Source organism: Bos mutus, chromosome 3, assembly GCF_027580195.1.
Source record: "Bos mutus isolate GX-2022 chromosome 3, NWIPB_WYAK_1.1, whole genome shotgun sequence".
Taxonomy (NCBI): domain Eukaryota; kingdom Metazoa; phylum Chordata; class Mammalia; order Artiodactyla; family Bovidae; genus Bos; species Bos mutus.
In genome coordinates, this window is record NC_091619.1 from 98,851,574 (window position 1) to 98,879,251 (window position 27,678).

At 50.2% G+C, this 27,678-nt stretch overlaps 3 protein-coding genes across 3 annotated transcripts in view; 2 read left to right on the forward strand and 1 right to left on the reverse strand.

Moving 5' to 3' along the window:
• Positions 1-3,164, forward strand: part of ZSWIM5 (zinc finger SWIM-type containing 5) — a 147,364-nt gene extending 144,200 nt beyond the window's left edge. Inside the window, exon 14 of the mRNA XM_070368166.1 lies at positions 440-3,164. Within this exon, the coding sequence (XP_070224267.1) occupies positions 440-1,302 (863 nt within the window). The 3' untranslated portion in view covers positions 1,303-3,164. The remainder of the gene's footprint in view (positions 1-439) is intronic.
• Positions 3,165-4,059: 895 nt separating this feature from the next.
• On the reverse strand, positions 4,060-7,454 carry UROD (uroporphyrinogen decarboxylase). The gene is made up of 10 exons (XM_005894191.3): positions 7,322-7,454; positions 6,534-6,646; positions 6,333-6,412; positions 6,195-6,257; positions 5,781-5,978; positions 5,516-5,677; positions 5,021-5,158; positions 4,768-4,868; positions 4,619-4,685; positions 4,060-4,294 (listed from the first exon to the last, which is right to left on the reverse strand). The coding sequence occupies exons 1-10, from the start codon at positions 7,339-7,341 to the stop codon at positions 4,133-4,135; spliced, it is 1,104 nt and encodes a 367-aa protein (XP_005894253.1). The 5' UTR covers positions 7,342-7,454; the 3' UTR covers positions 4,060-4,132.
• A 2,893-nt stretch (positions 7,455-10,347) lies between these two features.
• On the forward strand, positions 10,348-18,235 carry HECTD3 (HECT domain E3 ubiquitin protein ligase 3). The gene is made up of 21 exons (XM_005894190.3): positions 10,348-10,716; positions 10,868-11,028; positions 11,253-11,345; positions 11,425-11,560; positions 11,806-11,921; positions 12,007-12,120; positions 12,264-12,346; positions 12,790-12,955; positions 13,158-13,239; positions 13,881-14,063; positions 14,216-14,268; positions 14,448-14,512; positions 14,673-14,776; positions 15,055-15,174; positions 15,283-15,372; positions 16,309-16,515; positions 16,762-16,891; positions 16,974-17,048; positions 17,170-17,251; positions 17,392-17,463; positions 17,623-18,235. Exons 1-21 carry the CDS (start codon positions 10,348-10,350, stop codon positions 17,705-17,707), a joined length of 2,586 nt encoding a protein of 861 aa, XP_005894252.1. The 3' UTR covers positions 17,708-18,235.
• Positions 18,236-27,678: the final 9,443 nt, after the last annotated feature.

Below are 27,678 nucleotides of genomic sequence, written 5' to 3' on the forward strand. Positions count from 1 at the left end.
AGTCCCAGTCCCTGTCCATGCTTCTGAGAAATCCCAAACAACTTGGAGGCTCGAGACCCCATCTAGTGCCCAAAGCCCCAGCACAAAACTCTGCGCTGAGAGGCTTCACTTCAGCTAGAAAACCCAGGGGCAGATCTGAGACTCCTGCCTTGGAGCAGGCAAACCACAGGCTCTGTTGCTTCATCCTTGTGAGGGGCTAAGAGCACCTGCAGAAACTTTCAAGCCTCTGACCTGGGGGAAAGAAGGGATGGGAAGAGACCTCAAATGGGGTCTGGCCACCAGGGTTGCCCCCCTAGCCCTGGTTACTGCAGATCATCTCAGGGCTGCTGAGGAGGGAGAGCTTGTCCCTGCTGGCCAAGTTCTCACCCCAAATGGTAATCTGAGTAGACCTGGATCAGGACCGGGAGGCCCATGGCTGAGCACAGGCTCTCCTTGACAGGTGTGCGGGCCCTGGTGAGCATCTTGCAGAGCTGGTACACACTCTTCACCCCCACCGAGGCTACCAGTATTGTGGCTGCCACAGCCGTCTCCCACACCACCATCCTGCGCCTCAGTCTTGACTATCCACAGCGGGAGGAGCTGGCCAGCTGTGCTCGCACCCTGGCCCTGCAGTGCGCTATGAAGGATCCGCAGAGCTGTGCCCTGTCGGCCCTTACCCTCTGTGAGAAGGACCACATCGCCTTCGAAGCAGCCTATCAGATCGCCATCGATGCTGCGGCTGGCGGCATGACTCACTCACAGCTGTTCACCATCGCCCGCTACATGGAGCTCCGTGGCTACCCGCTACGTGCCTTCAAGCTGGCCTCACTGGCCATGAGCCATCTCAACCTGGCCTACAACCAGGACACCCACCCGGCCATCAACGATGTGCTCTGGGCCTGCGCCCTCAGCCACTCCCTGGGCAAGAATGAGCTGGCGGCCCTGATTCCCCTGGTGGTGAAGAGCGTGCACTGCGCCACAGTGCTTTCAGACATCCTTCGGCGCTGCACGGTGACTGCTCCTGGACTGGCCGGCATCCCAGGCCGCCGCAGCTCAGGAAAGCTCATGTCCACCGACAAGGCTCCCCTGCGCCAGCTGCTGGATGCCACCATCAATGCCTACATCAACACCACACACTCGCGCCTGACACATATCAGCCCTCGCCACTATGGAGAGTTCATTGAGTTTCTGAGCAAGGCCCGGGAGACCTTCCTGCTGCCTCAGGATGGCCACCTTCAGTTTGCCCAGTTCATCGACAACCTCAAACAGATCTACAAAGGCAAGAAGAAGCTGATGCTGCTGGTGCGAGAGCGCTTCGGCTGAGAAAGCAGACAGCTTGCTGCCAGGGCAGCCTGGGCTCCCAGGTACCATCAGGTCAGGCCACGGACACAAGCATTTGTCCACCCTGAGAGGACTCTGAGCACCTGTGGCTGAAGCCAGAGGACCACAGGGCTAAGCATGGGGAGAGTCCAGCTGTAGCCAGCATGCCTGCCTGGGCAGGGTTCTTACAACAGCCCACTGTTCCTGGAGGAGCAGGGCCCTGCAGACCAATCAGCACCCACAACATGCCACCTCAGGCCCTTGTATCCTGCGTGTCCCGGGCATTGCCCCTCTCTCCCTTGGCAAACACAGAACACTGTTCCGTCTCAGGGATTGCGTAACCAGAGAAACAGAAGCGTTTATGGTACTGTAAATACTATAGTCTGTGTGTTGCCAATTATGTTGTAAAGTTGTAACTATTTATAATTCTGGTTCTAATTTGATGGGTACTTGTAGCTGTGGGTGGGAAGATAGGCTTGTTTTCTGAGGAGATTCACAACCATTTCTCAGGTTTCCCTTGCAGAGTATATTCTGTTGGCAGTGGAAGATTGGGGATGGCAGGGAGAAAAATGGCCAGTTAAGAGGAAATCTCAAGTCTAGTCTATGCAGAAACCCCAGCCTGCAGAAGGGCATTCATAGCCCAGTGATGGGTGAGAAGGCCCAGTCTGGACTTAGACTTTCACCTCATGAAGCCATGAGGACACGGAAGCTGTTGCTCCTGCCTCACACAGCCTCTCTAGGAGTCTGACGAGTTTCTGAGAAACAGGTGAAGGTGAATGTCTGGGAGGCCACTGAGCTCATAATGTTCATCCGCTCTGGACACCGTTGTCTTAGTGTCTGGTCTCATCTCTAAGTGTGCGTAGAGACCTGAATGACTAAATACGTGTGTCTGTGTGCATAGGTATATCTGTGCATGCCTGTATGTGCACATATATATTTATGTGCATGTGTCAGGTCTGTGTGCTGGACGGTGGGTTTCCGTGTGAGGGTACGCGCATATGTGAGCACACTGTAGTACGTACCTGTGTGTCTGTTGCTGTTTGCTGGTGCATGTTTAGTCTGTGTGTATCTGGCCACACATGAACGCACGTGTGTAAATCTGTTTGGTCTGTATCTGTCTCTGTGAGTAACTGTGGTATTTCCACATGTAGGTTTGTCTGTGAATTCATGTTCTAGGATCTGCATGAATGTGTCCCTTCTCTTTTTGCCAGATCTCTCATCCCCATTCCTCTGTTCTCTCGCGCCAGCTAAACATGTTCCCCATCTCTGTGGCTCCTGTACTCATCACTGTCACCCAACAAGCTTCTGAGCACTAAGCTCCCTCTGCCCTGAGTGGCTCCTTCAGCGCCACATTTCTCTGCTTCCCCTGCACCCGCTTTCTTCCCCTGCCTTTCTACCTCAAGCTTCCTCTGCCCGCTTCTGCTACAGTCCCATGGGCCACTGATTTGGAGGCTGCAGCTGGAATGCATTTGGCCTTGCCCTGACTAGCTTCTAGCCCAGGTGGACAGCCCCTCTGTTAGCTCTGGCTGACCTGCAGTGTGTCATGTTCCTGCTACCTTCCTGCCCCTCTCCTCGCCTGGAATTGTAGGAGATGGCGCAGGCATTCAGAAGAGTCATTTAGATGCCAGTGTCTTGGTGTTTCCTGTTTCCTGTCTTAGTTCCCGAGTAGGGGGTGGGGTGTGATAGGGAAGGGGTGGTATAGCTAGAGTGTGAACTAAAGACCTGTCTGCTTTGTTTTGCTTTCTCTGACAAACTGTGTCACTTTTTTTTTCCTCCACACTGACCAATAATTTGTATTTGCTGTTTGTGGCTACTGAAGTCTTACTGTTCCGTCATGGGCCGTACAACCTCTCAGCCTGATAGGTTGGTTAAAAAAAACAAAAGACACCACTCCCATTTCTGTATCACAATTGCCGTTTTTTAGCAAGTATGTGAACTCACAGTGCTTTTCTATGAATAAATCACGGATCACAGAAAAGATCATTTTTCTAAAATCAGAAATTGTGTTTTTTCAATAAATGGGGCCCTTCTCTGTATTCTCTATCACCCTGGCTGGGACAGGGAGCTGGTTAGGCCTATAGCACAGAGGGTTCCTAGCACTCTAATAAGATGTGGAATAACAAATGAAGAATTTCCTACCACACCAGACTGCTTTCCAGAGCTCACAGGCACATCAGGGCCGGACCCCAGAAAGTAGGTACCATTATGATGAGCAGAAACATCAAGATACTGAGAAAATCAGAGGGTATACACAGAAAAGAAGCCTATTGGTGTCAGAAGCCTTCTCAGCTCCGTGATGCATGTCTAAGCAACTCAGCCGATCTTTATGCCCTCTTCCCAACTTTTCGGGTCAAAGCTGAAGGCCTCTCAGCTTCTTCCTGCTGACCTAGACCCCATCTTCCTCAACAGGCCTTTCTGAATATTCTAACCATTTCTGTGTCCCTCTCTGATCTATACACTCTTCCTCCCCAGACACAAAGCCCTGGCTTCACATGCTGTAGGGACCCCATTTCCCTGTACATGTCACAGCTCCCACTCCTAGGAAGATCTATGCAACCCCATGTGGCTCTGGGGCTTGGAGATCTGAGAGAACGTTGGTGTCAGGGCCCTGACATGAAGTCCAACAGTGCCTAGGCACTGATATCTGAGCTCCAAGGACTTGTGGGAGAGGATGCAAGAAGCAGCCCAGGGAAGGAAGAGGCTAAGAAGGAATGGAGGATAAGGGCACAGATCTTTCACAAACAAAACCACATGCAAGACTGCAACTCTTGAACTTTTATTCTCCTGGAAACAATCATCTGTGTCAGAGGTACTTCAGGGAAAAGGGACATGCTCAATTCTGTCGAAGCAGGCGAGAGTGTTTGTGCACGGCATCCACAAAGGCTCCCACATGTTCCGGGTCCATGTCAGGGTAAAGTCCATGGCCCAGGTTGGCAATGTAGCGCTGTGGCCCAAAGTCATTCAGCATCTGCTGCACCAGCTTCCCAATCTCCTCCTAGGGGGACCAACAGGGCACTGGCTACAGGGGGGCCAGCACGCCTCTGTCCTCCCGGTACATAATAGTGACACACACATGGAGGCACTCAGTATTACTCATTCAAAAAAATACTGGATCCCTAGCATGGACCAGGCACTAAGAAGGGCCAAATGAACGAAATCAATGAAAAGAAACTCCTGCCTTCCTAGAGTCCATGTTGTGAATGGAGTAGAAGGGAGAACCGATGATGAAAACACACACATAGTAATAAACACAACCACATCCAGAACCATGAGAGTGCAGACAAAGTCACCAACACACACACAAGAACCTGGTTGTTACCTCAGATGCATACAGGGCACAGGGGTCCAGGTTGCCCTGCAGGGTCACCGTCTTTCCCACGCGTTCCCTGGAAGCAGAGTCAGGGCCCTGTTCTGGTGACTGCACATAGTGTAACTGTCCCCTGCTCCACCTCACCTTCCATCACTCACCGGGCTTTCTCGGGGGCCACTGTCCAGTCAAGCCCAACCACCTCGTAGCCAGCCTGGGCCAGCTCCTCCAGGGCAAAATGTCCATCCTTAGCAAAGATGATCTGGGGGAAAGGGCAAATCTCAGGCTGCAGACAGCTTTGCTCTGCTGGCTCTTAATAATATACCTCAGTCATACTTCTGCTGCCCTCTAGTGGTCACTTAGTTCCATGCAGGACTTAACCTGATAGCTCCACTGGCCCACCCCCATCCTTACCATGGGCACTGGTGCCAGGCCTGCCTCCTGCAGCCCGGCCTTCACTCGCTTGGACACATCACGGATGTAGGGCAGTGCAAACTTACTGAAGAGTTGTGGGCCAAGATGCCCTGCATGGGACTCAAAGAGCTGCAATGCCTACAATTACAGGGTGATGAAAATAAATGAAATACATAACATACAAAGAGGAGGCACATGTAGAATATGCCTCAATTTTCCCCAAGTGACTTCATCCCTGAGATTGCCTAAGCCTATAAACCTAGTTCCAGTCAAAAAGTTTTGCATTCTCCAGATCCCAGTGCTAGCTTTGGTCTTTGAACAGAGCACTGAGCCCCCCTGCCAGTATCTGGGCTTAGCTGCTCCAGCCAGATCACTGCAGGTCAAGCCTCTTTTATGCCTGGCATTAAGATACCTAGCTTCTCAGGTATAAGGAACTGTATTGTTTCTGGTCCTTAAAGATTAAGCCCCAGGCTATGTCTCTCCCTCAGGTCTTACCTGGGCACCAGCAGCCACTTGTCCCACCAGATAAGGGACAAGAGCATCAGTGAGGATGCGAAGCAGCTGGTGACTGGCTTGTGGTCTCTGGTAAAGCCAGCGCTTGGCCTGAGACATGGTGCTTGAGCCGCCACCCTCAACCATGTATGTCATCAGAGTCCACTGCAAAAGGCAAAAGCCAGATTGATCCTTCCTTCCCTTGTCTTCACCCAGACCTGCCAAAGTAACTTCTCCAAGCCCAAGTCCCTGCCCTGGTCCATATTACCGGGGCACCAGCAAAGCCAATCAGTGGCACACGCCCAGCCAGCCGCTGTCGAGTGAGGGTGATGGCCTGGAACACATAGCCCAGCTCAGAGGCCACTGTTGCTGGATCCTGGAGGCGCTCTAAGTCCCGCTCTTCTCTTAATGGTTCTGGGAAGCTGGGCCCTTTGCCAGGCACCATGGTCACCTCCATGCCCAGTGCCTGGCAGGGGAGAAAACATCTGGGTTCCCAACCTGTAACTCCTGGAGAATGAGATCTGTTCAACCCATGCCAGGAAGGAGGAAAAGGAGAATGAAACAGCCAAGCTCCATCTCCTCCAGCCTGTTTTTCCCTCTGCCCCATAAGGGTAAGTGCTTTTCTTGAGCTTTGACTGTCCTTTCTGTTTTACACATTTGTGAGTCAGATCTGAGCAGGTACCTGGGGTACGACAAGGATGTCGGAGAAGATGATGGCAGCATCCAGAGGGAAGCGACGCAGTGGCTATAGGGAACAGAAGACAGATTGCTAGGTGGCCTGCGGAGAACATAAATCCCTCCTCTTTTGTCGACCCCTCACCTGCAGGGTAAGTTCACAGCAGGCTTCTGGGGAGCGACAGGTGCTGAAAAAGTCCTGGGCAGCCCGAGTTTCCCTAAACTCTGCAGACAGAAAAGGTAAGGCAGGGCTCAGCCTTGGGGGACCTCCAAGAGCCCTTCTCTGCCCCTCCAAAACTTTTCACTCTCCAGAGTTTTACCTAGACTCCGAGGCCCTGACCCTGACCTGGTAAGTAGCGTCCTGCCTGCCGCATGCACCAAACAGGAGTGTAGTCTGTTTCTTCTCCCCACGCTGCTCGCAGGAAGGTGTCATTCTTAAGCTCCGGAAAACCCTGAGGTCTGGGGATCAGGAGGAGGGAAGGGTAGGTCTCAGTAAACTAGGCTGGGGGTTGGGCAGGGCTCGAGTTCTAAAGCCGGAGACAGTCCATCTAGCAGAGCTATCTGCCTTCTCCAGACCAGCTACCAAGCTGCGCCTCCCCGCCGATTCCGCCCTCTCTCTGCCTATCAGGTGGTGTACAGGACTAGAAGGGCCGGTGCTGGGGCCTTTACCCTACGCATAGTCCCAGTTTCCCCAGGCTCAAAGCCACTGGAAGGACTAGGAGAGTGCGGGTGAGGAGACGAAAACTCACTTAGGAGAATTGGTGAGGGGAGGGGATGTCTCTGGAACAAGGGTATCCATGGGCTAGTTCCGGGGCTGGAAGGTTTTGGGGCTGAAAAATCTCCAGACGGGGACGGATAGTCATGGGGGGATCAGAGATGAAAGCCCGAAATGGGGATCTTAGTTGAGGATTAGAAAGTCCAGGGGGCGTCTCCTAAATTAAGGTCTGGGGTACGCAGTCCAGCTAGGTAGTCCCTGGGGTGAATATTTTAAGAATCCATGGTTGGAGGATTTGGAATCCCAGCGACTTGGGTTCTCCGGGCTGGGGAAGAAGGGTATAGGAACAGATTCCTAGGCTGGAAGATTCGGGTCAGAAGCCCCTATGACCACACTGCGTGGTGATCCAGAGAACTCACCTAGACTCTTTCGCCTCCATGATAAGCTGTCCGTAAACGCAAGCACAGTCCCCGTTATAGACTGAATCTGAGCCTGCCCTCTGCCCAGGCTCCGCCCCTTCCAGGGATGAGCCAGGGCAGTCGCCATATTGAAGGTCACATGATCAGACTCCCGCTACTGCTCCTGGGCTGCCCCAGCTGCTGCCGGTAGGACCCCACCCCTAGTCTCTTCACCGTAAATTCCGCTGTAGCGACGCAACAACAAACACACATCCACCCCCACCCCCCCAAAGAACTTTGCTGTAAGTACACTTCGCATGGTGTGAGGAGTTTGCTCTCCTCTGACGGCCTGGGAATCCCAGAAAACTCGGCCCAAGGCTCACTTTTCACTCCCACTGTCCACGATTCTAATAATTTTATGCCGGGCCCAACCAGCCACAACTGTGGTAGAACAAAGTTGTACAGGAAACTGAAATAATTAAATATTTATATTACCTAGAAAGAGGCGGGCACTATAGTAGGTGCAGAGGTTACAGTGGTGAACAAGGCATTTTCTTCCTCTAAGGAGCTACAGACTGATGAGGAAACACAGAAATCAGCAATCACAATGGTAAATGGAAAAAGCTAGACGCAAGTAGCAAGGACTCCATTTAATTGGGGAAAACAATGAGGTATTCCAAGCAAAGGGAATAGCATGTGCAAAGAGAAGATGCAAAAGAGCAATTAGCTTAATGGAAAACAGGATATCAAGCTAGTGTATTTAAATAATCTGGAACTATCCACAGAGTTCAGCTCATGCAGGCCTTTGTTAAGTGCACGTATTCACTTTATCTTGTAGTAGTGTGACAGCATACAAATAGCTTGGAGAGATCAGAAGAGAGGCACTATGTTCCCAATTTACTAAGGAGAAAAAAATGGGAAACTCACAAAATTACATGGGATTATTTATTTCTTGATACCTTTATTTGATAACTAAATCAAAACAAAGTTTCCACCCAAGTGTCCATCAACAAATGAATGGATAAACAATAAGTAGTGTATTTATACAATGGAACATTATTCAGCCATAAAAATAAAGTTCTGATACATGCAACAACATTGTTGTAACATTATGCTCAGTGAAGTAAGACAGACACAAAATGACAAATACTGTATCATTCCACTTATATGAAATATCTATAATAGGCAAATTCATAGAGGCAAAAAGCAGATTAGAGCTTTAGTAGATTAGTCCCCAGGGACTAGGGAGTGGGGACAATGAGAAGTTATTGCTTAAGGATACGGAGTTTCCTGTTTGGGGTGATGAAAAAGTTTTGGAAATAGATAATTGTACACTTTTAAAAAGTGGTCAAGATTACAAATTTTGTTATACATATTATTTACTATTAAAGATTAATGTTATATATTAAAAAACAGTGATTTGTACACTTTATATGGTATGAGTTACATCTCAGACTGGTTCCAAATAGGAAAAGGAGTACATCAAGGCTGTGTATTGTCACCCTGCTTATTTAACTTCTGTGCAGAGTACATCATGAGAAACACTGGGCTGGAAGAAGCACAAGCTGGAATCAAGATTGCTGGGAGAAATAGCAATAACCTCAGATATGCAGATGACACCACCCTTATGGCAGAAAGTGAAGAGGAACTAAAAAGCCTCTTGATGAAAGTGAAAGAGGAGAGTGAAAAAGTTGGCTTAAAGCTCAACATTCAGAAAACGAAGATCATGGCATCTGGTCCCATCACTTCACGGGAAATAGATGGGGAAACAGTGGAAACAGTGTCAGACTGTATTTTGGGGGGCTCCAAAATCACTGCAGATGGTCCGCAGCCATGAAATTAAAAGACGCTTACTCTTTGGAAGAAAAGTTATGACCAACCTAGATAGCATTTTGAAAAGCAGAGACATTACTTTGCCAACAAAGGTCTGTCTAGTCAAGGCTATGGTCTTTCCTGTGGTCATGTATGGATGTGAAAGTTGGACTGTGAAGAAAGCTGAGCGCCGAATAATTGATGCTTTTGAACTGTGGTGTTGGAGAAGACTCTTGAGAGTCCCTTGGACTGCAAGGAGATCCAACCAGTCCATTCTGAAGGAGATCAGCCCTGGGATTTCTTTGGAAGGAATGATGCTAAAGCTGAAACTCCAATACTTTGGCCACCTCATGTGAAGAGTTGACTCACTGGAAAAGACTCTGATGCTGGGAGGGATTGGGGGCAGGAGGAGAAGGGGACGAGAGAGGATGAGATGGCTGGATGGCATCATTGACTCGATGGACGTGAGTCTGAGTGAACTCCGGGAGTTGGTGATGGACAGGGAGGCCTGGCCTGCTGCAATTCAGGGGGTCGCCGGGAGTCGGACACGACTGAGCGACTGAACAACTTCTGTACGTGGTTTGTTTGTTTTTGCCTCCTCTCTTCCCACGTTGGCCTTTCCTCTCATTTGGTTTATAATTACTGGGAGAAACTGGATAATGATCACCAGTGCCCTGAGAAACTGGATAATGATCACCAGTTACTCCTGAGGAGTAACCACCAGGAGCAAGTCTAAATGACTCAAGAGTCCTGTCAGCAGCCAGGCTGGGGAGGGATCATTTTCCCAAACATTTTAATCACACTGCTCCTAGGATGGGAAGCCTGACAGGATAGCTAACAGATTCTTAAAGATTCAGCTGGTTGTACTGAGACTCACTGGGAACAGGGAAGCTCCAGAAGGTTGAAGGAATAGCGTTTCGGGCTCGATAGGATGGATGGTGGCTTAAAGGAGAGTAGTAGCAATGGGGGTAAGTGGTAGTAGCAATGGGAATGGAGTGGGGAGATTGATCAGGTAGAAACTTCGGAACTTGGGTCTGGAAGACACTGAAATAGATAACAGGATTGAGTATCCAAGTACACAGGACAATACGGCGACACATGAGGTGCGCTTAGTCCAGAACTTACGGCGAAGGCTGGTCGAGGGCGGGGCTGAAGGTGGTGGGAAGCTCTGTCCGCTGGTTCTGCCGAAGCTCCTCCGCCCGGATCGCCCCCGGGCTTCCCTGGGCCACACCGCCATGGCTGGCCCGGGTCCGGGCGCGGCGCTAGAGTCCCCGCGACAGCTGCTGGGCCGTGTACGCTTTCTGGCGGAGGCAGCGAAGAGCCTCCGTGCCGGGCGGCCGCTGCCGGCGGCGCTAGCTTTTGTGCCCCGCGAGGTGCTCTACAAGCTTTACAAGGACCCGGCGGGACCGTCGCGCGTGCTGCTGCCGGTGTGGGAGGCGGAAGGCCTGGGGCTGCGTGTGGGAGCCACGGGCCCGGCCCCCGGCACCGGCTCCGGGGCCCTCCGCGCGGCCCGCGACAGCATCGAGCTGCGGCGCGGCGCCTGCGTGCGCACCACAGGCGAAGAGCTGTGCAACGGCCACGGGCTCTGGGTGAAGCTGACCAAGGTGCAAAAGACCCCGGGACCAGGGAAGCCCCTGGCTGTTCCCCTCCCCCATGTCGAGCTGACTTAGCGTCCGGTACCCTTCGCCCTGGGCTGGGCAGGGCGGGCCGCTGGCAGTTCCCTGACGGCTGTCCTCGTCTTGTGCGTTCCGGCAGGAGCAGCTGGCGGAACACCTGGGCGACTGCGGGCTGGACGAAGGCTGGCTCCTGGTGTGCCGCCCGGCCGAGGGCGGGGCCCGCCTGGTACCCATCGACACTCCAGACCACCTCCAGCGGCAGCAGCAGCTCTTCGGAGTGGACTACCGCCCGGTGCTCAGGTCCTGCGCTGGGAGGGGTGGGGCTTGCTGGCCGACTGCCAGGCCCTAGGCTGGCACAGCCCGGGCGGAGTGATCTGATAGGATTGACAGAAAAAAGGGCGGGACCTAAAGGGAGCTGGGGTGGGGCTTCTGGAGGCATGGTTTAGAAAAGTCAGAGCGCTGGAGAAGGGTCTTCTGCCGCCCTCTGAGGTCTCCATATCCCGTCCCCCATTCTGTGCGCACAGATGGGAACAGGTGGTGGACTTGACATACTCGCATCGCCTGGGATCAAGGCCTCAGCCGGCCGAGGCATACACTGAAGCTGTACAAAGGCTACTGTGAGTAAGCTGGGATGGGCTGGGGAGGAAGGAGCTCCAGGTCTGGGCCCGACCTAATTAGGGACTTGGGGTCGCTTAGCTATGTGCCCCCGACGTGGACCTACGAGTGCGACGAGGACCTGATCCACTTCTTGTACGACCACCTGGGCAAGGAGGATGAGAACCTGGGTAGCGTGAAGCAGTATGTGGAGAGCATAGACGTTTCCTCCTACACGGTGGGTGCTGGGACTCCTCCCACCCCAAGCAAGATGTAGTAACATCCTGCTAGATTCGGAACTCTTACCTCTAAGCCACAGCCAAACCTGAATCCCCACAGGCCAGACTCAGTCCACCCCCCAGTCTTGGAAGTCCTATAGGAATCCCTCGACACCTCCACCCTTACCAGATGGATTTCCAGCTCAGCTCCACTGTGCTTTCTCTCTTGTGCTCCCTGGCCCATCCACCTCTCTACCCTCCCCAGGAGGAGTTCAATGTGTCCTGCCTGACAGACAGCAACGCGGACACCTACTGGGAGAGCGATGGGTCCCAGTGCCAGCACTGGGTACGGCTGACCATGAAAAAGGGCACCATTGTCAAGTGAGTGGGCTCTGAGCACAACAGGGTGGGTGAGCCACGTACCTGTGAGTGTGTAAAGACACATGTGCACCCTCTTAACCCTCAGGAAACTACTACTCACGGTGGATACCACAGATGACAACTTTATGCCTAAGCGGGTGGTGGTCTATGGGGGTGAAGGGGACAACCTGAAGAAGCTGAGTGACGTGAGCATTGACGAGTGAGTGAACTGACCTGGGCTGGGAGGGGGGACATGATCCTGGGAGCAGGATCTGGCCCAGTTTGGAGGCACAAGGTGGGCTGTGACCCCAGCAACTCCTGAAGACAAGGGGTTTCCAAAGTTCCTCATATTCATCCCCTCAGGACCCTGATCGGGGACGTCTGTGTCCTGGAGGACATGACTGTCCACCTCCCGATCATCGAGATCCGCATCGTCGAGTGCCGAGGTGGGGCTTAAGGCCACAAGGAGGGAAAGGGAGCCCCAGCATGTAGATGGGGGTTAGCTGGCAGTGAGTATGGAGTGAAGGAGATGGACTTGGAGTTGGGATAAAGGTGACAACTGAACTAACGCCAAGACCTGAAGCTTTGGGGCCCAAGCCAAGGGGACGGTGCTGGGTATAGGCCTGCCTTAAAGCCATAGAAGTGCTTGGGCTCACCTGGAAGAGGAATGGAGTTGGGACCTTCAGGCATCCCCATATTATAGTGGTGGATGGAGGAACTAGCACAAAATATAATCATCAGAATCGGGTGATAGAAGGGGATCCCAAAGGTCCCAAGTTTCTAGGGGCTAAGGGTGACACAAATCTGAGCATTAAGGAGCCATTCTCAGGTCTCGGGGCCAAAGAGGCAGCAGGCGCCATAAGTGAGCTCACTCTGACTCTTCCCCCAGATGACGGGATTGATGTGCGTCTTCGAGGGGTCAAGATCAAGTCTTCTAGACAGCGAGAATTAGGGCTAAATGCAGACCTGTTTCAGCCCACCAATCTCGTGCGATACCCACGCCTAGAAGGCACTGACCCGGAAGTACTGTACCGCAGAGCTGTTCTCCTGCAGAGGTGGCTGTGGTCCTGGGCCAGTTAGTCCCTCCCCCCTCCCCCCATCCTGAACCTTTTGTCTGATCTTATATCGAATGCTGTTCCACTTCAAGAGGCAGAGAGCCCCTGGGCCCTGCCTTCTCCTGTCCCTGTGTGTTGGGGGTGCTGAGAGGGTCTTGCATCTATGACTTCAGCCGCAATTATCTTTACCCAACCTCACCAGATTCATAAAGATCTTAGACAGCGTCCTGCACCACCTGGTACCGGCCTGGGACCACACGCTGGGCACCTTTAGTGAGATTAAGGTGAGCCTGACTCACTCAGTGCTGGTCTTGGCAGTGGGCACCCCTTTCTGCAGTGTTTCACGCTTCATCAGAAAGTTCTTAGATCTACTCTAGGCCTAGACTTTTGCTAGGCTCTGGGAACATAGGAGGAAATCCAGACACAAATAGTCAAAATTTAGTGTTTAGGGTCCTATTTCCCAGAGAGTATGTGAAATACACAGAGCTTGGGGAGGAGAGGTGACAGCATGGACAGGGCAGGTTATATGAAAGGTGCCCACTGGGAGTTCCTAGCTGCTCAGGATGACTTGAGAGAAGCATAGCAATAGATGTGAGTGTGACATGGGATGAGGCAGGAAGACGTGGGCAGGAGGCTGGCCCTGGTAGCCAAGGGCACCGGGGCCAGACTTTGTTCCTGGTCAGTGGAGCCATTGGGAAGTTTTTATGTAAGATAACGACAAAGTTGGGTTTTTATGTAAGGTAACGACAAAATTGGGTTTTAGAAAGCTTCCCCTGGTGGCTGGACTAAGGAAGAGACTGAAAGCAAGGACCAGGGATAGAGTAGGCTTGAACTGGCCCCGTGGGGTTGGAACAGAGAAATGTTCCAGGGCCTGGACAGAGGCTGACTGCCTGCCGGCCCCGCTCTGGCCACCTCTCCCCACCAGCAAGTGAAGCAGTTCCTGCTGCTGTCACGCCAGCGGCCAGGCCTGGTGGCCCAGTGCCTGCGTGACTCAGAGAGCAGCAAGCCCAGCTTCATGCCACGTCTGTACATCAACCGGCGCCTCGCCATGGAACACCGTGCCTGCCCCTTACGGGATCCCGCCTGCAAGAACGCTGTCTTCACCCAGGTCTGGTCACCTGGGTGTCACCTGGGGTCAGAGCAAGGGCGGGTCAGCAGGGGGACTAGGGGGCACTGGGCCAGGAGGGACCTGAGCAAGGTCTTTGGGCAAGAGTGGGGCCGGACGTTCCCACAACTCCCTCCCCTTCTCCCTGGCCCCAGGTTTACGAAGGCCTCAAGCCCTCTGACAAGTATGAAAAGCCCCTGGACTACAGGTATGGCTTGGGGGCAGGGGACCTGCTCAGGGCACACATGGACCCATTCCACCCACACACTGCCTCTGGACCCCTCAGCATTACCCCTTTGTAGCCCTTACTCCTGGGTGGACCCTGGGCTGGTGGGTCATCCCGAGCCCTAGCCCGGTGTAATGATAGAGACTTACCCCTCCTTACAGGTGGCCCATGCGCTATGACCAGTGGTGGGAGTGTAAATTCATTGCAGAAGGCATCATTGACCAAGGTGAGGCCTTGAGGGCCAGTAGCACGAGTCCTGCCATATTCAGAGTGGTTGGGGTATCTGGGGTGACCAGCTAAGCTAGATAGGGGGCTTGCTTCTCACCCCATCATGGGGGCTGGGGCTCTTGTGTGCCTCAGCTGAGAGCATCTGTCTGTCCTTTTAGGAGGTGGTTTCCGGGACAGCTTGGCAGACATGTCAGAAGAACTGTGCCCTAGCTCGGCGGATACCCCTGTGCCTCTGCCCTTCTTTGTACGGACGGCCAACCAGGTAAGCTCCCCCCTACCTCCCAAGTTGTTTCTGCTGTTCTGTCTCTGCAAACCTCCCAGGCCCCAGACTAAGCCGGAGAAGGAACAGGGAGAGACTGAACTGCCCGGGGCAGCTTCTAGGCAGAAGGATGGAGTCATTGTATGTTCAGAGGGCTCCTTCAGGGCCCCTCCGTGGAAGGTGTTCAGGCAGGGAAGGTGTTCAGGGAAGTCGTTGAGGCATCTGGGGTAACACAGGAGGGTCCATCACAGGCCATGCTGACAGCTCTGTCTCGGGGGCAGGGCAATGGCACAGGCGAGGCCCGGGACATGTATGTGCCCAACCCCTCCTGCCGGGACTTTGCCAAGTATGAGTGGATCGGACAGCTGATGGGGGCTGCCCTGCGGGGTAAGGAGTTCCTGGTGAGTAGCCTAATCTGCACCCCACCAGCTTAGTCCTGGCTCTTGGAAAGAAGAGCCAGCCAAACCCGGGCAGTTCGGGGCACGAAGACAGCAGTGTTTGTCCCACAGGTCCTGGCTCTACCGGGTTTCGTGTGGAAGCAGCTATCTGGTGAGGAGGTGAGCTGGAGCAAGGACTTCCCAGCTGTGGACTCTGTGCTGGTGAGTTAGGGCCTGGACCGGGTTTCTCTGCCCAGCTCTCAAGCTTGTTGCACCCCTAGGCTGTCCTGAACCTTCTTGTACCACACGTTTCCCCTTTCCCACCCATGTACTCCCATAGCTTCAATTCCTGTCACTGTTCCGGTGACCCTGAAAGGATTAATTACCTCTGGACCCAGCCTCTCTGCTAAGCCGAGGGCTATATATGCATTTACCTGCTGGATTTCTCTCCCAAGATGGCACCTCGGGCTCAGCACACTCTTCATCCTCTCCCTCTAGGACTCCCTGTCTCACAGTGGCACCACCACCCACCCCTCCCCTTGCCAAGCCCCTCAGGGTCATTCTTCACTCTTCTTTCTCCCTCACCTCCCACATTCTGTCACATCTGCCTTTGGAATCTCCCCACCTCTCCCATCTCACTTCTATCCCTCGGGTTTAGTCACCTTCCTTCCTGATCCAGCCACTGATTGCAGATCTAGTGACCATGTCTCCCTTCTTACCCATCTTATCTCCATAATCCCTTCAGTGGTCCACCCTGGGCTTAGGATAAAATGCAGAGTCTGAAAAGGCCTTACATGACTCCTGTATCTCTGGACACTTGCCCAGTTAGGTTCCTCAGGTCTTTTGCTCTTTCCACCTTTTTTTAAGATGTTCTCTCTCCTGACTTCCTGGTGGCCCAGCCAATTCCCAGCCAATCATTTGGGTCTCAGCTTAGATGCCACTTCCCCCAGGACACCTTCCCTGATCTCCGTGGCTGGTTAGGCATCATCTTGATGCTGGGCTTCACAGCCCATCTACTAACCCCCTCACTGCCCTCATTGCCTGCATAACAACTGCCTTGCCTGGCTGCCTCCCCTGCTTTCCTGTGAGCTTCTTGAGAAAAAACAAGACTATCTCCACAATGAAAAGCTGACCTTCCTGCCTCTCTTCAACCCCCAGGTGAAGCTCTTGGAAGTGATGGAAGGAATGGACAAGGAGACATTTGAGTTCAAATTTGGGAAGGAGCTAACATTCACCACTGTGCTGAGTGACCAGCAGGTGGTGGAGCTGATCCCTGGGGGTTCAGGCATCGTGGTGGGATATGAGGACCGTTCCCGTTTCATCCAACTGGTGCAGAAGGCACGGCTAGAAGAGAGCAAGGAGCAGGTACTACCCAGAGGCCAGTGGAACAGAGAGCTGTGGACAGCTCCCAGGAGCCAGAGCCCAGCCCGAGGGGCCACCAGAACCCAGCCCAAGAGCTCTGGCCCCCACCACCCCTCTGCCCCATATTCTTGCTGATCTGTGGGGCACAGAGGTACTTTATCTCCGTGAGTGGAGGCCAGGTGTCCCCACCACACCCAGAGCTGGGAGTTGTGCCTTGTTCTCCAGCCAGGCCTTCTCCCCTCTCCCCAGGTGGCAGCCATGCAGGCAGGTCTGCTGAAGGTGGTGCCGCAGGCTGTGCTGGACTTGCTGACGTGGCAAGAATTGGAGAAGAAGGTGTGCGGGGACCCAGAGGTCACTGTGGATGCCCTGCGCAAGCTCAGTGAGTGTGGGGCCGGGCAGCACAGTCCCGGGGTGGGGCTTAAGGACCTAAGAATGAATTCTGTGTGGTTTTGTCCCACCAGCCCGGTTTGAGGACTTCGAGCCATCTGACACCCGGGTGCAGTACTTTTGGGAGGCACTGAACAACTTCACCAATGGTCAGTGGAGAGGGCAGAGGACTGCCTGGGTTCAGACTCCACTCCTGGGATACAGAGATGGGGGAGGTGGTCGAGTTTCCTCCACCAGCACATGGGCACTGATTTCCTTCTCCTCTGTCAGAGGACCGGAGCCGCTTCCTGCGCTTTGTCACCGGCCGCAGCCGTCTGCCGGCACGGATCTACATCTACCCAGACAAGCTGGGGTGAGAGCCGATGGGGAGGGGAGGTCTAGTCGGAAGAGCCTGTGGCTGGCCTTTGCCCTCCGCCACACACACATTCCCCTGTCAGACACTGCCCTGTGCCCCTCCAATTTTCCTCATCTCTGGTCCTTCCACACTCCCAGCTATGAGACCACAGACGCGCTGCCCGAGTCTTCCACCTGCTCCAGCACCCTCTTCCTGCCGCACTATGCCAGGTGGGTTCCCTAAGTTCCAGCCTGGGGAGTGGGACTTGTGGGAAATGTGACATCCTAGGGTGGAGGAGGGCTTCAAGGTACAAATTGGAGTCCCAGAGCCCCTGGTCATGATGGAGGGGCCTCTACATCTGGTGCTGAACAACTCCCTGCCCCCCACAGCGCCAAGGTGTGTGAGGAGAAGCTCCGATATGCTGCCTACAACTGTGTGGCCATTGACACCGACATGAGCCCTTGGGAGGAGTGAGTCGGCGCCAGGGGGCAGTCTTGGGCCTGCAGGACTGCGCCTGCACTGGTCCCGTGGGGTCTCCCCCTGAGCACCCAGGGCAGAGACAGCTTCCCTGGACCCTCAAAGTCTGAGAGAAAACGCCAGTGCGCTGCACCCCTGGGTGCGGTTGAAGTGGGAGCAGCAGGTTGACACTGGTGGCCCAGCCCCACAGACCCTCAAGCCCTACACGTGCTTGGGTTTGCTTCCAGAGCTATTTCACCTCTTGTGAGAGGAATCTTCCACAAGCCCAGCACAAGCTGCCAGGCCTGAGCTACTTGAAGGGAGCCTTCTTCTAGCTCCCCACCTCATGGACTTTGTTTCAGTTTTCAACTCCTTTTTTTTTTTCCTCCATATTTTTCTCTGGTTTCAGCCAGAACTAAAAATTTGTGGGGGCGGGGTGGGGGGATGGAGGCTCTTCCCCCAACAAGTCTCCAGGGATGGATAGGGAGTGATGGCCATCCTCCTTGGTCACCTGAACCAAGAATAAAGCAACAACTGAACACCCTCTTCCTCACATACTGGTCTTTTCCTCCTCTCCCTCCGTCCCCAAAGTGTGAGCTCCAGCTTTCTTTCTCCAACTCGGTACCAACTGACAAAGTGCCACCACTGTCCCTGACTCAGAATATATAGCTACTCAACATTAAACCTCTACTACCACTGCTGCTGCTGCTGCTGCTGCTAAGTCGCTTCAGTCACGTCCGACTCTGTGTGACCCCATAGACGGCAGCCCACCAGGCTCCCCTGTCCCTGGGATTCTCCAGGCTAGAACACTGGACTGGGTTGCCATTTCCTTCTCCAATGCATGAAAGTGAAAAGTCAAAGCGAAGTCGCTCAGTCGTGTCCGACTCTTAGCGACCCCATGGACTGCAGCCCACCAGGCTCCTCCGTCCGTTGGATTCTCCAGGCAAGAGTGTTGGAGTGGGGTGCCATCACCTTCACTACTACTGCTGCTATCCCCTATTCATCACTTCAACACCTGGCTCCCTGTCTGCTGTCTTGCCCTCCAAGACCTTGCCCAGGTTAAGGCCAGATATGTCCTCTCTGAAATCTTCAATGGCTTCTCTTTGCTGCTGCTGCTAAGTCGCTTCAGTCGTGTCCGACTCTGTGCGACCCCAGAGATGGCAGCCCACCAGGCTCCCCTGTCCCTGGGATTCTTCAGGCAAGAACACTGGAGTGGGTTGCCATTTCCTTCCCCAATGCGTGAAAGTGAAGTCGCTCAGTCGTGTCCCACTCCTAGCGACCCCATGGACTACAGCCTACCAGGCTCCTCCATCCATGGGATTTTCCAGGCAAGAGTACTGGAATGGGTTGCCATTGCCTTCTCCGAGCTCCTCTTTACCCAACTTTAAAACAAAACCTAGGCTTTAAACCTCCTCCTAGGTTTTATGCATGTCCTGCCCCAGCCTTTTCTCCCTTAAGAGCTTCCATGACACTCCATCCAAGAAGCTCTTGCACATGGAAAAGTTGAGTAAATGGATGAATTCATTCCTTCAGAGTATGTTCATTGGGCTCCTGAGGGATGTTAAAGAAGCCTGTTCCAGGACTTAGGGGTCCTGCCAGGAGCCAAGGAGACATGTGTCAAGTGGGAGTGGTAGGGCTTCTCAGTGCAAACATGAAATCTGGAGCTGAGAGGGGAAATAAGGAGTCCTCCGCCCAGAAGCAGGAATAAAGCAGGCCTGGTGTCTTCTGGGATGGGTGTGGTGATGTGGAGGGTGGGAGTGCGCCTTCGGGAATCAAGTGGGCAGAAGAATCTGACATCCTAGAGGACAGAGCTTGCAATGGCGGATAAAACACCCAAGTCAGGAAGTGACAGAAGAGGCAGCAGCGTGGCTACCCACCCCCACGCTGCCTCCAGGAACCACACAGCTAAGGTGCAGTCTCAGAACAAGTACCCCCCACACACACACTCCGAGAGATCCCTCCAGGTGAATGCAGTCCCCACAGGGGGCCGTCCTCCTCAAGCACGGTCCCCAGAGAAGTCGCGCTCTCCCACCGCTTCCCCACGACGCCCTCTAGGGCGCGCCCGGACGCCGCCCTGCGGGAAAACTCCACCTGGGCTCTGAGATGAGATCCGCTCCGCATTCCGGGGTGTGTGCATCCTCAAGACCACCACTCTGTAATTTGGAATCTGATGCTCCAGGTGAGCCTGCCTGGCCCAGCGGCTTCCCGACCCCTACGCCTTGGGTGGTCCGCAGGAGACCGGCCCCCCTCCTCCTGCAGTCTCTTTCTGCCGGAGGCGCTGGAGCCGGAGAGGCAGCTACTCCCGCCCAACTCCGCGCTTCCCGGCAAGTTCCCCCCGCCTCGTCCCTCCACCCGGGGATTCTCTCCTCCTTCCCCTTCTCTGCTCTTCAGGGAAAGGCCTGGCCAGCACGAGCCTGCCGGAGGTAGTCTGTTTCTGGTAGTGGCCACACGAAGGGCTTTCCAGGTAGTTCAGTGGTCAAGAATCCAAACGGCTTCCCAGGGGACTCCGCGGTAAAGGATCTGCCTGCTAATGCAGGAGATGCAGGTGACGCGGGTTGGATCCCTGGGTTGTCAAGATGCCCTGAAGGAGGAAATGGCAACACACTCCAGTATTCTTGCCTGGGAAATCCTATGGACAGGAGAGCCTGGAGAGCTACAGACATGGGACCTAAGAGAATCAGACACGTCTGAGCAAGTACCTGCCACATAAGTCTTTGATCTGTCTTTTACCAAATTGGACCCACATTGTGTGTTTTGTAACTTGCTTTTCATTCATTCATTTATTCATTCAGTGAATACTTGGAGCAGCTATGTCAGGAGTCACGCTGGCTACAATGGGTAAAATGGTTACACAGATCATTTTTGTCATCTTGGGATTTTACCTTTAAGTGTGGCCAGTGCTCAGTCAGTCATGTCCTACATTTTTTGCAACCCCATGGACTGTAACCGGGTAGGCTCCTCTGTCCATGGGATTTTTCAGGCAAGGATACTGGAGTGGGTTGCCATGCCCTCCTCCAGGGGACCTTCCCCACCCAGGGATGGAACCTGCCTCACCTGTGTCTCCTGGATTGGGAGGAGGACTCTACCATTAGCACCTCCTGGCAAGCCCAAAGAGACATTTATTAAACAGATAATCGCATAAATAACAGGCTTCCCAGGTGGCGCTAGTGGTAAAGAATTCGCCTGCCCTTGCAAGAGACTGGGTTGGAACCGTGGGTGGGGAAGATGCCCTGGAGGAGGAAATGGCAGCCCTCTCCAGGATTCTTGCCTGGGAAATTCCATGGACAGAGGAGCCTGGCGGGTTACAGTCCATGGAGTAGCAAGGAGTTGGACACGACTGAGTACGCACACATAAACAACATTTAATAACATTCATGTAAGAGCTCCAGAGAAGAAGTGATGGATTTCATTAGAAGACAGAATCAGATGATTCTAACTAAAGTGGCTCAGCGGGGACTTCCCTGGTGGTCCAGTGCTTGAGAATCTGCCTGTCAATACAGGAGACAGGAATTGGAACCCTGGTCCGGGAATGAGGATCCCGCATGCCCCAAAGCAACTAAGCCTGAGCAGCAACTAGAGAAGGCCCACACAGCAAAGAAGAGGCCATGCACTGCAACCAAGACCAAGTGCTGCCAAAAATAATACATAATTTTTTTAAAAAGAATAGGAAATGGGAATACCAAAGAATTAAAAAAAAAAAAAAAACAGCTCAGAGAAGTACTAAATCCTTAGGGAGAATAACGGTACAAAAACCAACTGAGAAGCATGTTGAGTCCTGTGTTACTGGAGTGTGAAGGGAAGAGAGAGATGAGACTCGCCTCGGAGGCTTTTAGAGGGTTTTACGTTGAGCAGCCATGAGAGGGTTCAGCAAAGGAGTGACATGATTAGATTGCTTTTGGCAGCCCCGTAGAGAATGAATTGAGAGGGAGAGACTACAGGCAAGGAGGAATCCAAGCAGGAAATAATGGTCGCTGGAACAAGGGTGATACTCATTTTCACCATTATTTTTATTGGCTGCATTGTATTACATTATAAGGCATTTCATAACTTGTATTCATTTCAAACCCTCAACAGATGGACATTAAGGTTGTTTACAAATTTTCTGTATTAAAAACTATAAATGTTATAATAAACATCCTCATGCATATATCCTTGCATACCTATTTATTTTCTTAGAATAACTTCCTAAAATTGCTTCATCAAACTGCTGAATTGCCCTCTAGGAAGGATGTATCAATTTTCACTCACATTAGTGTCTATTTCCTAAACTCTTACCAACTCTGGGCATTGAATTTAACACACAGAAAAATTGTACGATTGTTATTTTAATTTGCACTGCTTTGGTTATTTACAGCATTGAGCAATTATTTTTCTTCTTTAGGAACTGCTCTTTATTTTCACCCATTTTTCTATTCTTTAGATTCATTATTCTTTTCTTATTGATTTGTAACAATCTTTGTGTAGTACTAAAATAACAAGCACAGCTAGGCTGTGTGCTAAGTGCTGTTCATGCATTATCTTGTTTTATCGTCTCAACAACTCTGTGAAGTAAGCACTATTATTCTCTCATCTCCAGATGAGAAACCTGGCCTGCATGCTCATGTGTGTCTGACTCCGCAAGCCCATGGACTGTGGCTCACCAGGCTTCTCTGTCCATGGGACTTTTCAGGCAAGAATACTGGAATGGGTTGTCATTTCTTCCTCCAGGGGATCCCCCTGACCCAGGGATTGAACCCACATCTCCTACATCGTTAGGCAGACTCTTTACCACTGAGCCATCTGGGAAACTCAAGCAAAGATTAATTAACTTGCCCAGGGTAGGTAGTAAGTAACGAAGTTAGGATTTGGATGACGGTCTGCCAGCTCCAAAGCCTGCTGACGTGGTAACTAAGGCGCTGTGTCCTGAATACTAACCGCTTTGTTATGTCAGGTGTTATAAATATGTCTTCTCAGCCTGTACTTTGCCATTTAATTTCATATATGTTCTTTTCTAATATACAAACTTTACAATTTTTATGAATTAAGTACTTCCCTGGTGGTTCAAACCTTCTCAGGTGGCGCATTGGGTAAAGAACCTGCCAGCAATGCATGAGACTCAGGAGATGTGGGTTCAATCCCTGGGTGGGGAAGGTCACCTGGAAAAGGAAAAGGCAACCCACTGCAATATCCTTGCCTGGAAAATTCTATGGACAGGGGAGCCTAGTGGGCTACAGTACCTAGCATTGCAAAGAGTCAGATATGACTGAGTGACTAAGCACACACACAACGGTGTCCAGTGGCTAAGACTCCGTGCTCCTAATGCAGGGGGCCTGGGTTCAATCCCTGGTCAGGGAACTACATCGTTGGCACATGCTACCAAGAGTTCATGTACCACAACTACAGACCTTTTGAATTTCACTTCTGCCATTATCACTTCTCATTTATTAGCTACACTTTCATTTTGTTGGCCAATTCTCAATTATCCTTTTTTTTTAATGTCACATGGGTTTATCACTGGGAGACAAGAAATTAACACAATTACAGTCTTTGCTGTCTGTGAATGAACTGAATAAGAGATATGCAGTGACTAATCACCAACAGACTTTAAAAAGTGACATGAGGACTTCCCTGGTGGTCCAGTGGCTGAGACTCCATGCTCCTGATGCAGGAGCCCAGGTTTGATCTCTGGTCAGGGAGCTAGCTCCCACAAGCTGCCATTAAAGTTTTGCATGATGCAACTAAAGATCCCATATGCTGCCCAATGTAGCCACATAAATACATATTTTATTTTAAAATTTTAATTAACAATACATTGTCTACCTATATTTAAAAAAAAATTTAAGTGACATGATTGTTTTCTCATGATGCACATCCATCATTATCCAAGTTGATTCTGACAATTTTTTATATTGTTCTCCTCTCCTTTTATGGAGGAGAGAATTCTTGGAGGAATTTATTCCACCATTTCTACTGATGTTGCCTGTTCCTTTTGTATTTATTTCTAAATTTATTAGATAGAAAGTTGTGGACAGATTTAAATGAGACACAGTTCCCAAATTTCAGTAATTTTTGTAAAATGCTAAAACTTTATGCTGTCAATATGGTGTTCTCCCTCTCCCTGTCCCTCCTCCCTGCTTAACTTTTTTCATTTTCCCAAAGTACTTATCACTTTTTAATATATGGCACTGTTTACTGATTTATTATTTAAACTTCTTTTTTATTTATGCTGCCTCTCCCGGCTAGGATGAAGGCTGGATCCTTTTTTGTTCACTAATATAGCCTAGGAGCCCAAAACTATTCTCAGCACATAGTAGTCATTCAACAAATAGCTGTTAAATAAATGAACTGTGGCCCATAAACTGTACTTTGCAATTTAAAAACAAGGAAAATCAGATATCTGAAGGTTTTTCCAGTAAAGGAAGAAAATTAAAAATTGATTAAATCACTTATTTTTAAAGTGATCAGTTTAGAGCATAAATATCCAGATTCTGACCTTCAAAACCACCAACAATGAAAATTCTATGTGCTTGAAAGGAAATACTGAATTCCTAATTAATGAAGGTTCTTTCCAAGCTCTATATAAACACTGTAGCATCATTTGCTCTCTAACTTACCATGACTCTATTAGGAAACTGCTGGGCTTATTTACAAAAATAAAGCACAAATATTTTAGGACCTGAAATTGGTTGCCAAAGTAGAGTTTCTCTTTCCATTTTTATCCTTCACTCAGCACTCTAAAAATAATAATTCCCTGTCCCAGGGACATGTCCTCAGCCAGATGGAGTAGATGAATATTGTGATATGGCCAGTAAATTCCCAAAGAGAGATTTCTTGCAGACTGTGGGAAGACTATTTCTGAGCCAAGGTCCAACTTTTGAAAAGTTTCTTTTGTCTCCCACAGTTCAAAGCGAACTTAGAGCTTGACCTTCTTAAACTATTTCCCTACCACATACAGACACATACACATAAACATCCTTTGGGGGAAGAAATGTGAACAGGAAAGAAACAAACATTTTAGGGAATAGTGCATTCAATAATCATTTATTAAATACTTCCCATGTGATTAATAATTAAAAGTAAATGAAAAGTAAATAATAAGAGTGAGGCTAGGCATGAGGGCTAATCATTAACTTAGTGAAAAGAAATGTTTAGAAGAAGAGGTGTTGTCAGTGATCCAGGCCCTCAGCCCAGTTTTGGTACTACCAAATGGGATGACAAGGGAAAATTTATGAGAAATTTCTAATTCGCCCAATTATTATTTACTTAGCATGTCCCAGATTCTAAGATCTGCAAAGACCTCTCTCTGCAGATATAAAGTCTTTTTAGCAAATAAGATACAGTCTTTGTCCTCAGGGGGTTCCCAGTGTGATATAGAAAACCTGAAAAAGGAGAATGACAGTCCTTTGTGGTGAGTGCCATAATGTAAGAAGCAGAAGCAGTGGGAGCCAGCAAGAAGTCCACAAGGCAGCCGTTCTTAAAACATGCTCCGTGGACCTCAGCATCCCCAGACCCTTTCAGGGGGTCTGTTGAGTTAATATTACTTTCATAATAATACTGAAACTCTGCCTCCTTCACTGTACTGATATTTGCACTGATCATGCAAAAGCAATGCTGGATAAAACAGCTGGTGCTTTAGCATCAGTCAGAGCAGTGATGCCAAACTGCATTAAGTCACTGTATTCTTCACTGCCACAGGCTTACCATAAAAAAACTAAAAAATAATAAAACAAAGGCAGTTCTACTTAAGAATGTCTTTGATGAGGCAATAAAATAATTTTATTAAATCTTTGTCCTTGAGCACACGTCTTTTTAATATTCTATGTGATGAAATGGAAGTACACGTGTAACACTTCTGTGCATACGAAATAAGTATGATGACTGTCTCCAGAAAACTCGCGCCATTGTTTCGTTTGTGAACTCCTGCTTTTTTCACAGAACACTGTATTTTCTTGAAAGAACAACTGACAAACTGGACAAACTTTATCAAGATGAGTGAAGTAAGCCTGTCATTTCAAGGAAAACCACTAACAACGATGATATCTGAGCTTTCAAGAGACAAGAAGAAGTTTGGGAAACTTGTCCCAAGCTTGCCAGCATTCTTAAGGACTTTATCTGTCTATCTATTTATTTACTGGCTGTTCTGGGTCTTCACTGCTGCACACAGGCTTTCTCTAGTTGCAGACTGAGGGCTATTCTTCATTGTGGTACACGGGCTTCTCATCGTGGTGGCTTCTCTTGTTGCAGAGCACAGGCTCCAGAGACACAGGCTTCAGCAGCTGTGGAGCACGGGCCTAGTTGCTCCATGGCATGTGGAATCTTCCTGGACCAGGGATCAAACCCGTGCCCCCTGCACTGGCAGGCAGGTTCTTATCCACTGTACCACCACAGAAGTCTCCATTAAGGACTCTTCTAATGATTGGTGGTGGTATTAACAAGTGTGATTTAAAAAATATTGTATAATGAGTCAACATTGGGAAGATCTGCATAATTTAGTGAATCAGTATTTTACAAATGAGCAATGCATCAAGTTGCAAAATCATGCATGGGTAAAATGCCTATTCAAAATGCAAGTATTATAACAGTACAAAATGTTCATTGATACAAATGATTCTATATCACAACTAATCGTTAACAAACTACCATTTCTTGAGTTTAGTGTGTAGTACTGAAGAATACTCACAATTATTTGACAAAGACTATTAAAATCTCTTTCTTTTTTCCGACTATGTATCTGTGTGAGATCAGGTTTTCATCACCCCAAACCGTATATCACAAATGATGGGAAAATTCAGCTGTTTTCTATTAAGCCAGACATTAATGAGGTTTGCAAAAGAAAGATGAAACCATTGCATTCTTCTCACTAAATTTTTTCTTTTGAAAACATAGTTGTTTTCAATAAAGTGTAACTGTTACCATGTAATGGTTTTGTTTCTATTTTTATGAATTAATGTTTTTAAAATTTCTCAGTTTGAATTTTTAATATGGTTGGTATCGACAGATTCAACCTATACAAACAAAACCTCTTTGAAGCTTCCGGTAATTTTTAAGACTGTAGAGAGTCCAGAAACCAAAACATACTGCTCCAAGGGAATAATTTAAAGTGAGTTTAAATTGAAGTAATCCTTCAACTACTTTCTTCAACTAGAGGAGAAAGTCCTCCAGTTCCCTGAAAACATTTGCTAATTTAAACATGAGCATTTAAAATGGATGCCAGATATGAGGTTGAATGCTGTTCTTACTTCATAACTAGTTCTCACCTCAAAACCATGCTGTAATTCCCAAGGCTTCTGCTTGCTTGAGCTAATACCAAAGAGAGAAATAATCTTGCTGCAGAAGGAAATGGTAATCAAGTTTCAGGTCTCCTGTGGCCAAAGCAATCACTCCATGGCTCCCTTTACCAACTCAGTGTTTAGAGCTAAGTAATTTTCCAATAACTCATCACCAGCATTCTAAAGTGAAAGAGAGGCAGGGCACAGATAGGCTAGTTTTATGGATGTAGCCACAGGACTTTTTTTTTTTTTTTTTTTTTTTCAGTACGTTCTAGGCTGAGCTCCTACTCTTCTGGCTGAAAGTCAGGGAAAAATTACAAGTCCTGTCTTGGTGATTGTTGTAGTCCCACTATCTAGGATCTCAGACACTGGTTGGCACATATTAGGCATGCAATAAATATTGTTGAATGAAGTCAAATTCCTTTATTTTTATTGCAGAAGTTAGACTCCGCTTCCTAACTGGCAGGGAGCTAAGGTAACTAAAGTTTTAACAGATGGATAGAGGACTTCCCTGGTGGTCCAGTGGTTAAGAATCCACCTGCCAATGCAGGGAACATGGGTTTGATCCCTGGCTGGGAAAGATTCCATGTGGCACTGAGCAGCTAATCCTGTGTGCCACAACTGCTAAAGCCCTCGTGCCTCAGAGCCTGTGCTCTGCAACAGGAGAAGCCACGGCATCGAGAAGCCTGTGCACGACAAGCAAGAGTGGCTCCACTCACCCAACCAGAGAAAGCCCTTGCA